The sequence below is a fragment of the Mytilus californianus genome, unplaced genomic scaffold (assembly GCF_021869535.1).
Source record: "Mytilus californianus isolate M0D057914Y unplaced genomic scaffold, xbMytCali1.0.p SCAF_2, whole genome shotgun sequence".
Taxonomy (NCBI): Eukaryota; Metazoa; Mollusca; class Bivalvia; order Mytilida; family Mytilidae; genus Mytilus; species Mytilus californianus.
The window spans coordinates 107,476,070-107,491,425 of record NW_026262668.1 but is presented as its reverse complement, the minus strand read 5'-3'; the positions used below and the strand labels follow the sequence as shown (position 1 = coordinate 107,491,425).

The window sequence follows — 15,356 nt, the reverse complement described above, 5'->3', positions numbered from 1 at the left end:
CTGCGTAATACTGGCTTTTTCACCTCCCTTACTTGGCCCTAGACAGTTGCTTATCTGTTTATCGTTCTGTCACTGGCTTTTTTAGACTAGAGACTTCATGTGTACAAACCTGACGTCAAACTCGTGTACTATAAAAGAAGAGACAAATAATTTCACATTAAATCCTGTAACATTACATCTTAAGATAATTACAATCCAAAGTAAATTATATTACGATGTCAATGGACTAAATTCCCGCGCAAATGTCATCACTGGGATAGACCAAAACGAATTTTAGGTTTATGTATCATTCACATTCCGATCAATTTACTCAGTTAAATAAAATATATGTGTTAACTATTTTTATATTGGTTTTGAATTTAGTTAATCTATCAGAAAAAAGGATTTATTTCTCGCAGATAGCCCTCAATACTATACACCAACTCGACACTAAAGCTATAAAACCCTAAAACATAATAGTATATGGAATCGTCCAAACGGATTACCTAATATTGATATAGGTGAAATATGTAGATTCAGAATTGTGTACACAGAAATAAGATCAGAAATAAAGCCCTATGTAAGGTGAAAACAATAACACAACTGTATAAAATCATTGTTTATTAAATTTGCTTGCATAAGAACCATGAAGTTAAAATTCATAACGATTACGTTTATCCTGTCAACCCCTTTTCTTCATTGCATCAAGGCTTCCGTTGCTTTACATCGAGCAGCAATTCAACCAATCGGGGAATGTTAAGTTGGGACATACCTCTATTTTTGGAAGCGTGATCGTTACATCGAGGCTTGCGTTACTTTACACCGAGGCCACAGTAGTTCGACCAATCGGGGAATGTTTATTTGGGGCATGTGACCTATTGAACTGCAGGTTTTATAATATTTTAATCGAAATTGTAGAAAAATGAAATGTTGTTAGTACATACCAAACAGAAAATGATGAATACTTTTAGTAAAAGATAAATTGGATCCGGGTTCTGTGTATTCACATCATTTGTACAACTCTCCTTACTGATGCCATTTTTTGGAATTTCTGTGACCTAAATGGTTCGCGAAAATTAATATTTTATTATATATATAGTAACCAGCAGGTAACATCTATACTGTACAGTATAAAAGTATACTGTTGTTAGTGTTGCTAGCAGACTAATTTTACTAATAGATTCCCACTAATAGTGGCTAATATTGCAGGATCGGGTGAAAGAGAGGCGAAAGATACCAAAGGGACATTAAAACTCATAAATCGAAAACAAAAGAACTAAAGACTGAGCAACATATACCCCACCAAAATACCGGGGTGTAAAGTTATATATGACACTTATTGTCAGCAGAACTCCGTAATACTCTAAGGAACGATATGCCAGAAAATGCTAAATGGATTGTCTGGAATTAACATATTACAATTTCTGATTTAAAAAAGATGATCTGAAAAGTAGTTACACATGTGTTTTACTTAAGACTGTGTAAACTTTTAATTTCCGAATTCTGAGTGATACATCCGATATTAATCGAGGAATTATGAGCCCTATCGGCTTTGTAGTAGGGGTGTTAAATATAAAAACAAGGAGATGTGACAACCTTCTACCATAGACCAAAGGAAAAGGGTGTAAACAACTATAGGGCACTGTGTGACCTTTTAAATAAAGAGCAAAAACCATTCCATACAATAAGCTAAAAATGGTTCCGGCATGACAAAATTTTAAACAATTCAAAACATAAAACCAATAGCCTGATTAATGCTTACAACAATAAACGAAAAACAAATAAGAACGATAGCAATCATCGATAACCACTGAATTACAGGCTTCTGACTTGGAACAGGTACATAAAGAATGTTCCGGGGCTTCAAACAGGTTTGAGCACTTAACCCGCCTCTACCTTGGGACAGTGATGTAAATGAATATAAGAACAAACAATAAAAATCAGTAAGAAAGAGTTTGACTCATCAGATCGGCTCTAAGCACACGAAAAAAAAAAATAGCAAAAAGTTAAAAACACAAGGCTAGTTCAAAGCCAATTTCAACAAATAAATAAACCATGTCTTCCTAGACTTAAATGTCAAGCGCACATCCAATGGGTTATTGTAAGGAAGTCATATATAGTCTGATAAAAGCATGGTGTCAGAATGTAGGACCAAAAGTGATCATAACTATATAGTCATAATATTTAGTAATGTTTTAATTTATAAAAAAAAACCTTGTTTTGCATTCTGTGCACATAGTCAATAGCCATATGTCGTCAAAACACTGACTGAATTATGACAGAATTGCATAATAAAACGTGGGGATTATAAAAAGAAGAAAAAAACGTATTACTAAATATATAATCTGATAAAATTTTACTTATCAAAACCACTCATGTGTCCAAATTCGATGAAATTAAAAACGTAATTTGCCCCCACTTTATCACCTTCATTTGTCATTTCAGGGTCATATGAACTAATTGTAATGAAGTCAATCAGGACCAGTCATGCCACTGTGAATGTTTTAAAAAACCTAATTATTTTAAATAAATATATAATATCCTTGACAAACAAAAATCAATCATTTAAATACATTTCAAAATAAGCACGTAAGGTAAACTTATACTTTGTACCTGAGAAATACCTTGTCGGATTTTTCTTACCTTTTAATTGCTTTTGATTAATTGATCGAGGATTTTAATACGGAAACAATATCATATTGATTCTTCTTTCCTAACTGGATATTTATCTTAGTTTTCAATGGAGTTAAAACGTGTAAGCTTAGAGGTCTTATGACACTCTGGCGTTGTGTGTAGGGATGAATATCATGCAAAACGTGTCCGTTCAAACATGTTGGTTTATATTAGTGGAGTATTATTATCACTCAGAGTTTATGAGACTTGAGATTAATTTGTAAAATAAAAATTTCGGAGATTCTTTGGGTGGACCGGACAGTTATCATATACGTGGGAGAATTTGAAGAAGTCATAAAATAACAACAGAGATATTTTACAATCTAATAAAACTTCAATTTTGTTTGTTTGGCTATTATGGAAATTGATTGATGTCTCTGGTATAAAAACCGAATGACCAACAAAATGCAGAGATTTACATTCCAGTTATCTATTGGAGGAAGTCGAATCATGACGACCAAAGAGATAAAAGACAATCCAAAAGGTCTGAAAAAGGCTGATGGCCAGGAAAAGGTCACGAAAAGCGATGTTATAAAACTGGAAGAAGAGATCATTCCGAAAGAAGATACAAAATCAGAAGGTTCAGAAAAGACTACTGAGGAGAAAATAACGGAAAAAAATATGGAACAAAAATCCGATGAAAAAATTAAAGGCATTACAAAAGAAGTGGAAGAACAATTAATGAAAAGTTATAAAAATGTGTCTGATGCGTACAAAAAATTACTCATCAATTTTTTCAAAGCTGCTGATACAGAAAATGTTGGATATTTAACAATTCAAAAGTTTGTACCAGCTGTGAGAAAGTTAGGTTATTCTGGAACGGACAGAACCGTCGCCGTAAGTATATACCAACCTTTCTATCAAAAGATCTGCAATTAATACTAAATTCTCTAAATGAAAAAAATCATTGAGATAAAACCTAAGCCATGGGAGTATTATATTGACTCAATAATTCTTCCATTCATAATATAGATATAAGAAAATGTGGTTTGAGTGCCAATGAGACAACTCTCCATCCAAGTCACTGTGACAATTTGTAAAGGTCAAAGTACGGCCTTCAACACGGAGCCTTGTCTCACACCGAACAGCAAGCTATAAAAGGCACCCAAAATGACTAGTATAAAACCATTCAAACGGGAAAACCAACGGTCTAATCTTTATAAAACGAGAAACGAGAAACACTGATGAACCACATCAACAAGCGACAACCACTGAACATCATGTTCCTGACTTAGGACAGGTGCAAACAAATGCAGCGGGCTTAAACGTTTTAATAGGCGCCTATTAAGACTAATACTTAGTCTGACCATGGAAATAATATAAAAATTTAATTGTATGACGAGGTTCCCGACTTGATACAGGCACATGCATATGACTTATATTTCTAGATCTAATCTTTTTAATCTCGATCAATGTCCTTAGAATTGACATGCAAACACATACACTTCAATCATGATTCATAAATTAGGCAAAGATCATTCGACTTTTGTGCGGAATTTTTTTTTCTCGCGATAAACAATTTTTTCCTTTCTCTGAAAATAAAACTTTGTTTTTAAATAACACACAGGAACAAGATTTATTTTTTTAACAACTCAATGTCATTTAAACCCCACCCTAATTTTAAATGGAAACACATTTTTTTCGCTACCCTTCGGACACAAATTATGGTTTTTGAACAAATTAAGAATCTAACAATTATTTATTCTTTCCGCATTTTTCATGTGTGCATACGTTTCTTCTCTAAACACATAGACCAATTTGAAACCTACCATACAATATTGATGGCTGGCCTGATTGGTGACAGAATTATGACTAGATTGTCATTGACTTTAACCTCACAAAACCTTTTACTAAAATATTCGTGAGTCAAGATATGCCATTTTGTTGATTTGGTGCATTCAAAAGTTATATAGTACTCTTTTTGGAGATGATACAACTATATGTTCTTGTTTTTTTCAAAAGTTTAACTGTTTATAACACTTTTATAGGTATTAATTCTTTTTTTTCAAGAACCTAAATAGGACAAATGCGTTTATGGAACGCGGGGCTTAAACTTCTATGTAAGACAAATATATAATTTTAACTTATTGTTGGCTTAATTCTATAATTACTCTTCAAAATATTACCCATTTAACAATTTAACAATAAAGCTTACAAAGAACCTACTTTTCAATACAATGTTGCTATTGTTTGGCGGTATTTTTCTATTCCAACACATTTGTTACATTTATACCAGGAGAGATGTGTTAAACAAGTAACAAATACTTGCGGATACAATTCGGAACCGAATAATACAATTGACATATAATCCCTGTTTTATAATATAAGAAATATCAATAATGCAAGTATGCGGCTTTTAACCACATACATAACAAATTTATATTTGACTTACAGTAAATAAAAGATAACTATTTTTGTCAAGATTGACACCAAGATCCAAATACTACTGGTCAGGTATGATATACAGTTACATACCATGGACCATAAAGAAAATAGAAAACAGATCATTCAATTCTCGATTATTGGTTAGAACAAAAATTCTCCAAATCTTAATGATTTTCCAATAACTTTACTAATACATGTATTCATTATAGGCAACACTTTAACCAGGTCCTTGGCCTTTAAAGACAATATGTTCAAACTCTTTTAGGTCATTTTTTAGTAGCAACAAACAAAACAGCTATGTCAATTGGACATGCTTTGATACTATATCTGCCCTTGAATTTTTACTTGATAACATTTTTGTTCGCTTTGGAGATTCCGTATATCGTCAAGTTATCGGAATTCCAATGGGGACTAACTGTGCACCACTTATTGCGGACCTGTTTTTGTATTGTTATGAGTTACAATTTATGACTAAAATCAGCAAAGACCCATCGAAACAACATCTGATACAAGAATTTAACAATACTTTTAGATATTTGGATGATATATTGGCTCTCAATAATGACAACTTCAGTATGTATACTAAAGAAATTTATCCTGTTGAACTTTCTTTAAATAAAGCTAATAATAACAATGACCACTGTCCTTTCCTCGATCTTGATATCTATATCATTAACGGGAAGCTTAATACAAAAATTTATGACAAAAGAGATGATTTTTCATTTCCTATCGTTAATAACATCCATTTTTAGATGGTGATGTTCCCTTGTCACCATCTTATGGTGTTTATATATCTCAACTTGTACGATTCGCTCGTGTATGTAACAACGTATTAGATTTTAGCGAGAGAAATTTATATATTACTGAAAAATTATTACACCAGGGTTTTCGATATCATAAACTAGTCAAAACATTTACTAAATTTTATCATCGGTATAAGGACATCATTCGTAAATATAACTCAACATGCAGACATCTTATACGTTCGGGTATTTCACATCCAATCTTTTATGGTAATATTCTTTACAAAGCACAAAAATGTCATTATTCACCTCAAAAGCTAACAAAACCTTTAAACAGACTTATTAAGAAGGGATATAGTTACGATACTGTTGTCAGGTCATTAAAAATTGCACATTTTGGCTTTAATATTGATTCACTTATAGGGTCTTTGCATCGGAATTAAACATATTTATTCTAAAACCAGTTGTTGGCATGACACGGGTTATGTTCTTCTCATATATTTTATGACGGTATGATACTAAACCCCTAACAGGAGGGATTGTGCCTGATATTCATATGATGAAGACATAATCTTTCAATCAGTTTAATTGAGGTCTGGAGCTGGCATGTCAGTAACTGCTAGTAGTCTGTTGTTATTTATGTATTATTGTCATTTTGTTTATTTTCTTTTGTTTCCTATTCTGACATCGGACTCGGACTTCTCTTAAACTGAGTTTTACTGTGCGTACTGTTGTACGTTTGTTTTTTCTACATTGGCTAGAGGTATAGGGGAAGGGTTGAGATCTCAAAAAACATGTTTAACCCCGCCGCATTTTTGCGCCTGTCCCAAGTCAGGAGCCTCTGGCCTTTGTTAGTCTTGTATCATTTTTAATTTTAGTTTCTTGTGTATAATTTGGAGTTTAGTATGACGTCCATTATCACTGAACTAGTATACATATTTGTTTAGGGGCCAGCTGTAGGACGCCTCCGGGTGCGGGAGTTTCTCGCTGCATTGAAGACCCATTGGTGGCCTTCGGCTGTTGTCTGCTCTATGGTCGGGTTGTTGTCTCTTTGACACATTCCCCATTTCCATTCTCAATTTTAATTGTGTGTGTGCAAACATTACGTTTTTTGTAAAAAGATGCACTGTAGCAAATTCGGAACCATATATATACATATATATGTAGGACTCGGAGGTTCGATGGGGACGCTGAAGTGCGATGGTCACGCTGAAGTGCGATGGTCTACGCTGAAGTGCGATGGTCCTTTCGCTGAAGTGCGATGGTCTACACCGAAGTGCGATAGTCCTTTCGCTGAAGTGCGATGGTTTGGCATGACGTTTAGATATTGTGACGTTTTCAAATACAACGTTATTAAACAAGTTGGATTTGCAGGCAGGAGAATAAGATTTGTAGATGAAGGTTTCATGCGTACAAAGGAAAGGAAACAAAAAGAAACGAGCGATTAAAGTCCCGAACAGTTTTTAGCATTGGAGGTGGAGGTTACAAAAATATGTAAAAACTAAGTCAGGCAGCAAATCATGAAGAACAAGGCGGCTAAAGATAATATTAGTATGAGGATTGGATAAATAGTGTTCGAAAGTACAAAATGCATGCCGCAAACTTTTTATACGACAAATAAAATGTCTTGATCTCAGTATTAATTTTGACTTTTCTTCAAGTATACTTCACATGATTTTGTCTGGGCAATTTAATGATCAAATGAAATCAATTATTAGCAATGTTTTTTGTTATATCAAGTAGAGATACTTTAGTTCTTTTCTTGAGATGAATCCTGCTTTGTAAGAAAACACGCACTAAGTAATTTTATTGTGATTACAGTATTATTCTTCTGCAACGGGTTAGGTCAACATAAACCCGAATTGTCCGTACTTGCTGTACTTCTCAATTTCTGCTGCTGAGCGGAGAAGTAGGCAAATCTAAAGCTTTTGAGAGTACACGCGTCACGTCTCAATAAAAGTCAAGCATTAATGTACTTGGTGGTTTTAATTTCTTAAAAACGGTTATGATAGCAGATAAATTGATGAATGAGTGTTGTGAGCAATTTCTTAGTATGACATGACAAGAATAAGTTACTAGTTTATTTGATAAAATTAGATGGACCCCTGTTTAGTTAGTACTAAAGACCGCCGCGCTGAACCCGTTTTTTTAAAACTTGGTAGAGGGGTCTAAATACAGCACAAACAACATTTTCCAAAAGACCAAAAAAGTGAAAAAGTATATTTTAACAAAACGCATTTGACTAGCAGGTCGAACAACGGATGTTCTTAAACCCTTCTGACTGCCATTGGCGATTGCCAAATAAACGGATCACCAGATGTAACAAGATGGATCTTAACTATTAATTTAATACCAAACAGAAAACAATAAACTTGCGGAAAAGATGGTATACCGCAAACAAAAGGTGCAAAAATTAGTACACCATATCCGGATTTCGACAATTAATGTCTCTTCAGTGATGTTAGGAATCGAAAAGGTACTGGAAGGCCATATAATTTACCTCAATTTAGGATGGACTCTTGAATTTTGAATACTGTATATAATATATATATGATCTAGCGATTGATTGTTGTTTTTTCTTGCACAGTGACACATATTTCATGCACATTCAGACGAGAACAAATTAACAATACCACTTATACGTAGGTTCTGCAAGAAGGGTGTGCATCTCGACTCTGTCCCGCTAAATAAATGAGGGTACGTTGGATAGGGGCAGAAGTTTTGCTTTGCATAGGGTTATACCTATTGGCCCATTAAAGAGTTGCTTCAGAGGTTATATAACGTGCAGAGAGTGCATCGGGTTTTAAGCTTTAATCCGTTCAGACTAGACGTGGCTTCGTATTTATACATCCGCACAGACAAACAGGCGTTAGTATGAAATTTACTGCCTAATGGTAGAAGTCCAGGGATGACCGTATTACTAATTTTGAATATTTGACTAACGGTAAATAAAAGACCCACGACATCAGTTTGAGATAAAACACTCCAACATATGTCATGTAATTGATTTTATCCTTTCATCTTGTTTCTAAGTTCATGTTATCGTAGTACATTTATATTGAATATTTACAAGACTTTTAATTCAATACATTCTAGTGGTCGCTCATTTATCGAGAAAGTTCAATTATATTATTTAACAAGTTTTGGTTTTTGTACACCTACCAGAATATAACAATTTAGCTACGATCTAAAATATCTGTCATCATTTTGGTACAAGCATCTTTTTTAGACACAATTTAACACTTCGTTTATCATACTGCCAAAGAACATGATTGATTGATTGTTGGTGTTTAACGGCATTCTCCGCACTATTGGCTATATCCTGGCGGCCAGTTTTATTGTTGGTGGAAGCCGGAATGCCCGGAATGCCCGGAGAGATTCACAGAACTTCGGCAGAAAAAACTGGCAATCTTAAACAATTAGGATTAGAGTCGAACGCACATGTCACGTGCTGTCTAACTCACAGGCTAGTGATAAAGTACTACTTAGCCGCTACTAGGACACCGAGGCCCCCTTTAGAACATGAAGTTTAATCAATTTTGTAATGTAAATAACCGCATCCTCGTCTTCGGCATCATCCTTTGTGTGTGTAACTGTTTCATTCCGACAAAGTATTGTAAAAATTGATACATGTTACGTTTGCTAATACCAAACGTGAACATTTGACTTTAAATGAAATATCCCTTTATACATTTTGTGAGACGGAAGCGTTCATCTGGAACTATATTCATCGGGAAGGTCCAAACCCCAAAATTTTATACACAAGGATGTATAAAAATACCTGAGGAGCTATATGAACTAAAGGGACCTACTTAGTATTAAGAAAAGTCAAATTCATCTACAGTCAATTTTGCTTTAGGGATTTGAAACCTTAGTTTTTTCATAATTTCTTAATTCATCAAAGAAGAATTTAATAAAAGTATGTTTTACATCATGCCAGTACCGAAGCACTGACTACTGAGCTGATAAATACTCTCGGGTCCAACAATAAACTGATCAATTGTAGAAATGTGCCTTTTAGTTTTTGTGTCTTTGGGTTTCTTCCCATTAACGTTTACATCCCATTTCCCTTTATTCATAATAGATGCTATGGTAACACGTGTATATTGTTCGTATTGAAGTTACATGAAAAAATGATCAGTCATACATCGGAAAGAAGGTACTGACAACCCCAAACTTAGACAAACTTTTTTTGCACCGCAAAATATTAAAACATAATTTTCGGTTTTGCATTTTGCATTGTCAGCGAATTGATCAGCACAATGCTTGAATGAAAACAGCAGGTAATGTGAACACGGCAGTGTTGATTTTGAACTTGAATTATGTCATGTTTATGATAGACTTTAAGTTTAAAATTTATTTTAAGCATTATTTAAAGACGTATATGAAGTGTACTCTATGAGAAGATATAAAAGTCACACCTTAAATGGCAACATTTCCGCGACTTTCAGTACAGTAAATGGACGCATTTCATGGTATTCTTGAACACTGATTACAATCTGCTGTCACTAAGTAACATTAGATTTTTTTTACATTATTTTTATTTTACCAATCATGGGCCGTTGTCAGGCAAGATACATAAACATCATAATACAATAATTATTTTAAAACATGCAAGTTTTTAGTGAAAATACACAATACACAAAGAAATAAAGTAATAAAATATGAGCAACATAGGATATTATTACAATATGAAGTGTTTAGTGTAACTAGGTCGATTTTATAAAAAATGGATATAAAATTTATTAACAGGAAATAATAGAACAAGAAATATAGTTTCTCATTTTGTAGTAGTTTTCCTCATGACCAGTGCACAGCAGTGATGAACTTGACATCGTTACAATGCAGAGGTCATCAAGGGGAGGTCATTCAGAACCAGCTACACATATTATACTAGTAATGAGATTATCCCCAATAGTGGGTCGCCTCGTGACTAATGCACAGCAGCAAGGGTTTGCCATTGCTACTGTGCAAGATTCATCAAGGGACGGTGCTCTGAACTCACTAAGGGGAAACTAATAAGTTCAAGTGATAAGAAGAAGAAGAAGAAGAAGAAGAAGAGGGAGATTAATCCCATCAAAACTTTTCATATATCTTTATGAATATGCACAATTCTGATAACAATTTCTCATCTTCATTATTTATTAACCATATCAGTTTTTTGATAGGGTCTACATTTAAAAAATTCTTGCAGCAGTTATTTATCATTGTTATCATATCTTTTTGTTGGTCAGATAGACTATCACAGTTAAAAAGAAAATGTGTTTCATCTTCGACATCATTACTACAACATCTTTGGTTTACTCTATTGTGTCGAGGAGTATTATTATATCTACCTCTCTCTATAGGTAAATAGTGAGGAGATATGCGAAATCTTGTTAAACTCTGTCTTTCTTCAATTTGTCAATTGGTTTACCCCTGTCAGAGGATATTAGACAATTATTGATCAGTGAAAAAAGTTCCTCAGATGACATGTACCACGACGGTTTCTTTGACTCGTACAATTTCTTAGATTCTAAAAAGGCATTATATAACAATGGGAATTTAGAGCCAATTTTCTAATCTGTAGTAGTATTTAATCATTGCATTTATCATGTTGAAATATATTGGCAGTCTTCCTAATAACTCAGTTAACACAGCAAAGTTAGTACTTCTTTTTGGAGTCCCAAGAATAAATTTACAGAATTTAGTATGAAGTTTTTTAGTTAGTAATTTAGAGTAAATATGGTCAAAAGAAACAATCCTATTTCTGAATTTAGCAGACATTGCCATATCTCACAACTGTATAAAAGGATGGGTATGATCGAATACATATAAAATAAGGAGATGTGGTATGATTGCCAATGAGACAACTATCCAACAAAGTTCATATGAAGTGGAAATAAGCAATTATAGGCAAACGAACGGCCGTCAACAATGAGAAAAACCCATACCGTATAATCGGCTATTAATGGTCCCCGACATGAAAAATATGAAACAATTCAACTGAGAAAACTAACGGACTAATTTACTAAAACAATTTACGAAAAACAAATATGACAGACATGAACCAACGACAACCAGTGAACTACAGACTCCTGACTTGGGACAGGCACATATAGAATGTTGACGGGTTAAATTAGTTTGCTGGCGCCGAACCCTCCCCCTAAGCTGGGACGTGATATAATAATATAATACTATAATAATCGGTTGAAAAGGGCTTAACTCATCAGATCGATACAAAGCAGAAAACATCTTACGAAAAAACAGACCGGACTTGGCTCCATGCATGCTTGTTTTCACTGAAGGATGCAAGAACAAAAAATCAGTACTTAAACACTAGTCATTGCAGTAATTTTACAATGTATTCGTTTTTTGCAATGCGTTGGGAGATGTCGAAAACAAAACAATATCGTCAGCATACATAAGACAGGGTAAATCTTGATTATATATCGAAACTGGGTCCTCAGAGTTTTTTTTAAATAGTTTGTCAGATTATTAATAAAGATCTTGAAGAGGTTTAGACTAAGGTTGTCTCCTTGTTTTATGAGCAAGGCGAGGAGATAGATCAATGCTTGATTGGTTGTTACTTTCTTCACGTCCAGTGGCAATTGACCAATGCGTGCAATACTCGAAGTTACACACAGGAGTAAACTAGAATTCGTTATAGATATATTCTCGCTGTTAAAAATCCTTCAATATAATATACATGTTAAGTCCCACGTTCGTTATGTTATACATGATTATTAAATATGCCCGATTTTTTATGAGAAGAAAGATAACTCGGGTTTGCCTTCCGTCACTTGTTGAGCATTATGAACTCCAATAGATGGAATATTTAATAAAATACCCCTGGTTTCTAGTGGGGTTCATGAGAATCAGTTTCTGTTTCCCTATGTTGTGTTTTAAATATTGCTGCTTGTCTTTCGGTCGTTTTTTGGTTTTTTTTACCATGGCGTTGTGAGTTTGTCATCGACTTATGAGTTTGGATGGTTTTTTGGTATCTACTGGATCTTTTTTTCTTTTACCATCATGAAAATGTTATACGTACGAAAACGAGCGCGTAAATTGTATTTTTGTTGTATGAAATAAATTTTGCAATCTCTTTTTTTTTATTATTTCAGCAAATGTTTGTTGATGTAAACACGAATTTTGACGGAAAAGTAACAATCTATGAATTTATGTCTGAAATGACCAAAAGAGACCCCAAGACAATAAGGCAAGTAACCTTACGACTTTCAATTCATTTATATGTTAAGATATTTTTTAATTAGCCTCTAAACGTTTTCGTTGTTGCTTAATTTTACAGTCTTTTTATATGGAGGACTTGAAATAAACAAAATACTTGTAGGGATACGGAGCCAAACATATCACATATCTTTTTTAAAAGTTACTAAAATACAAAATCATAAGTAGACAAGTGAATCTGCAAAATATAATTGCATACATTTTGACATCAACCATAATTACATACATTTGTAGAATACAACATTCATACTTTTTTTGGTGTTAATGCACGGAGAAAACAATCGACTTTCGGCAGGAAGTCAAGGTAGCAATACACAGTTAGAAAAAAAACTTAAAATTGACACTCATAATTTTTAAACACCCTCTTTTCCTTCCTTTCTAACAAATAAGGCTTAATATTTGTGTTATGCATGTGTATATTTATAGAAAGAGAATCTTCCATAGATTTGATTTCTAAATTTGGTCCAAAGGAAAATTTCAATCAATTACAGTGATACCTTTCCTGAATCCATAGACATATATCTATCAAGAGGTCCAAAAAGAATCATATGCATTTCTGCTCGTTTTTCCATAAAATTGAATTGAAAAGATCGAGCGCAAAATCTTTGTTGATAAACACTACAATAATTCATGGACCTATAGGCGGTACGGATAGGAAAATACGGACTGTCAAACAGAAAAATGGCCTATTAAACATGCTAAAAACAATCTAAATGTTCAAATAAACCCACTAAGAAGGCTATATTATTCTTCAATTATCTAAAAATCAATTTTATTGTACAAAAACTTTTATATTTAAAAAATTCACCAAGGCCATAATGCGAAACTAAACTTCTAACTGTGTATTGCTACCCAATTAAGATAGGAGTCGAACGCACCTGTCACGTGCGTGGATCAGTGTTGACAGGCTAGTAATACAGTTTATGAACTACTTTTAGACCACTCGGCCACTCATTCATGCTTGACGTATGACAGAAACTATCTTTTACTGAAAACCGTATGTCGTTTTCAGATTATCATAATGTTAGACGTTCTCATTTAAATATGCTCAACATCTCATTTTATTAAGATCCTAATTTTTCTTTACAGCGATGCTGAACTTTTGGAAACGTTCCGGAGATTTGACACCAATAAAGATGGTTACATAACAAAGGACGAGCTCGAAACAACACTGGACGCAAGTAAAATTCGATGGACAGATTTTTTATTGAAAGACATTATCAAAAAGACAGATTTTGATGGTGATGGCAAAATATCATGGGAAGAATTCCAAAAGTCTTGTCAGTATAAACAGATCATAGTGTAATAAACAGGACGGGGTTTCAATTGATGTAACGACCAAAGAAAATCAAAATACTAGTAATACATTGTACAGAATCCAATATATATATATAATGTATACGATTGAAACTCATCATCGTTCCGTAATTTATTAATTAGATTTTGGACGTTTCTGAATTATTTTCATATTACCGACTTTTGATTTAACTACTTTTAGTGGCTCTTACTTGAACGAATACCAGAATGTCCTACAACAGAGGAGGTAACCTGTCATAAAATTATATACTCCGGAGTGAAAGTCAGAAATATGAAAATAGTCTGAAGCTTGTATCTTTCATGATTGTTGTCATTTTGGAAAGTTGTATTCAACCCTTTTTTGCTTATCTTTTTTTCATAAGGACATGAATAAAATATATTTGTATGTTTCACTTTTAAAAATATGAAGACCGTATAGCAAAGCCAGATCTGAATCACTAGTCAGCCAGGTACACACAAGAGATTACTCGAATTCTTCACAATGATATAAACTTCTCCTTCTACACAGCTTATCACCTCAACCACAAGCGCTTTGGAAAAGCACGGATCCGCTTTTAACTATTTTTTTGTGATTTAACTTTTTTTAGTAAATATTCTTTAATATTTTAACTTATTCAATGTGTTCTTGCTCGTATCCATGCGATATAATAACAATAGTTCTGTTCTTAGTGGGAAATAAAAATAAAGGGGCGTCATTGTAACAACATTTTTTAATGAACTGTAATTTTTATTCGGACTTGAGAGAGGAACTTTTTAATTCATCCATTCTATCAAATAATGTTTTTATTACCATGAATGTGGAAGAGAAATTTAATTATAGTAGGAGCTGTGATGACGTTTCATGTTTATTAGCAAAAACATTGAATTTTATGTTAAAGAGGATAAAGATAAATGTATAACTACAAATGTACTTAAGTGTTTAATTTTTTTTATTATTTATTAGCATATTAAGACTTTTAATTACTTCTATTTTTCCCCCTTCTTTTTTAGTTGACAAAGGTTGATCTTATAAGTAATTGTTTTATACTTTTA

General features: G+C 33.3%; 1 protein-coding gene across 1 annotated transcript; it reads left to right on the top strand.

Annotated features, from left to right (window-relative positions):
• Positions 1–2,559: 2,559 nt before the first annotated feature.
• On the top strand, positions 2,560–14,713 carry LOC127730682 (neo-calmodulin-like). The gene is made up of 3 exons (XM_052239198.1): positions 2,560–3,489; positions 12,884–12,978; positions 14,097–14,713. The coding sequence occupies exons 1-3, from the start codon at positions 3,046–3,048 to the stop codon at positions 14,311–14,313; spliced, it is 756 nt and encodes a 251-aa protein (XP_052095158.1). The 5' UTR covers positions 2,560–3,045; the 3' UTR covers positions 14,314–14,713.
• Positions 14,714–15,356: the final 643 nt, after the last annotated feature.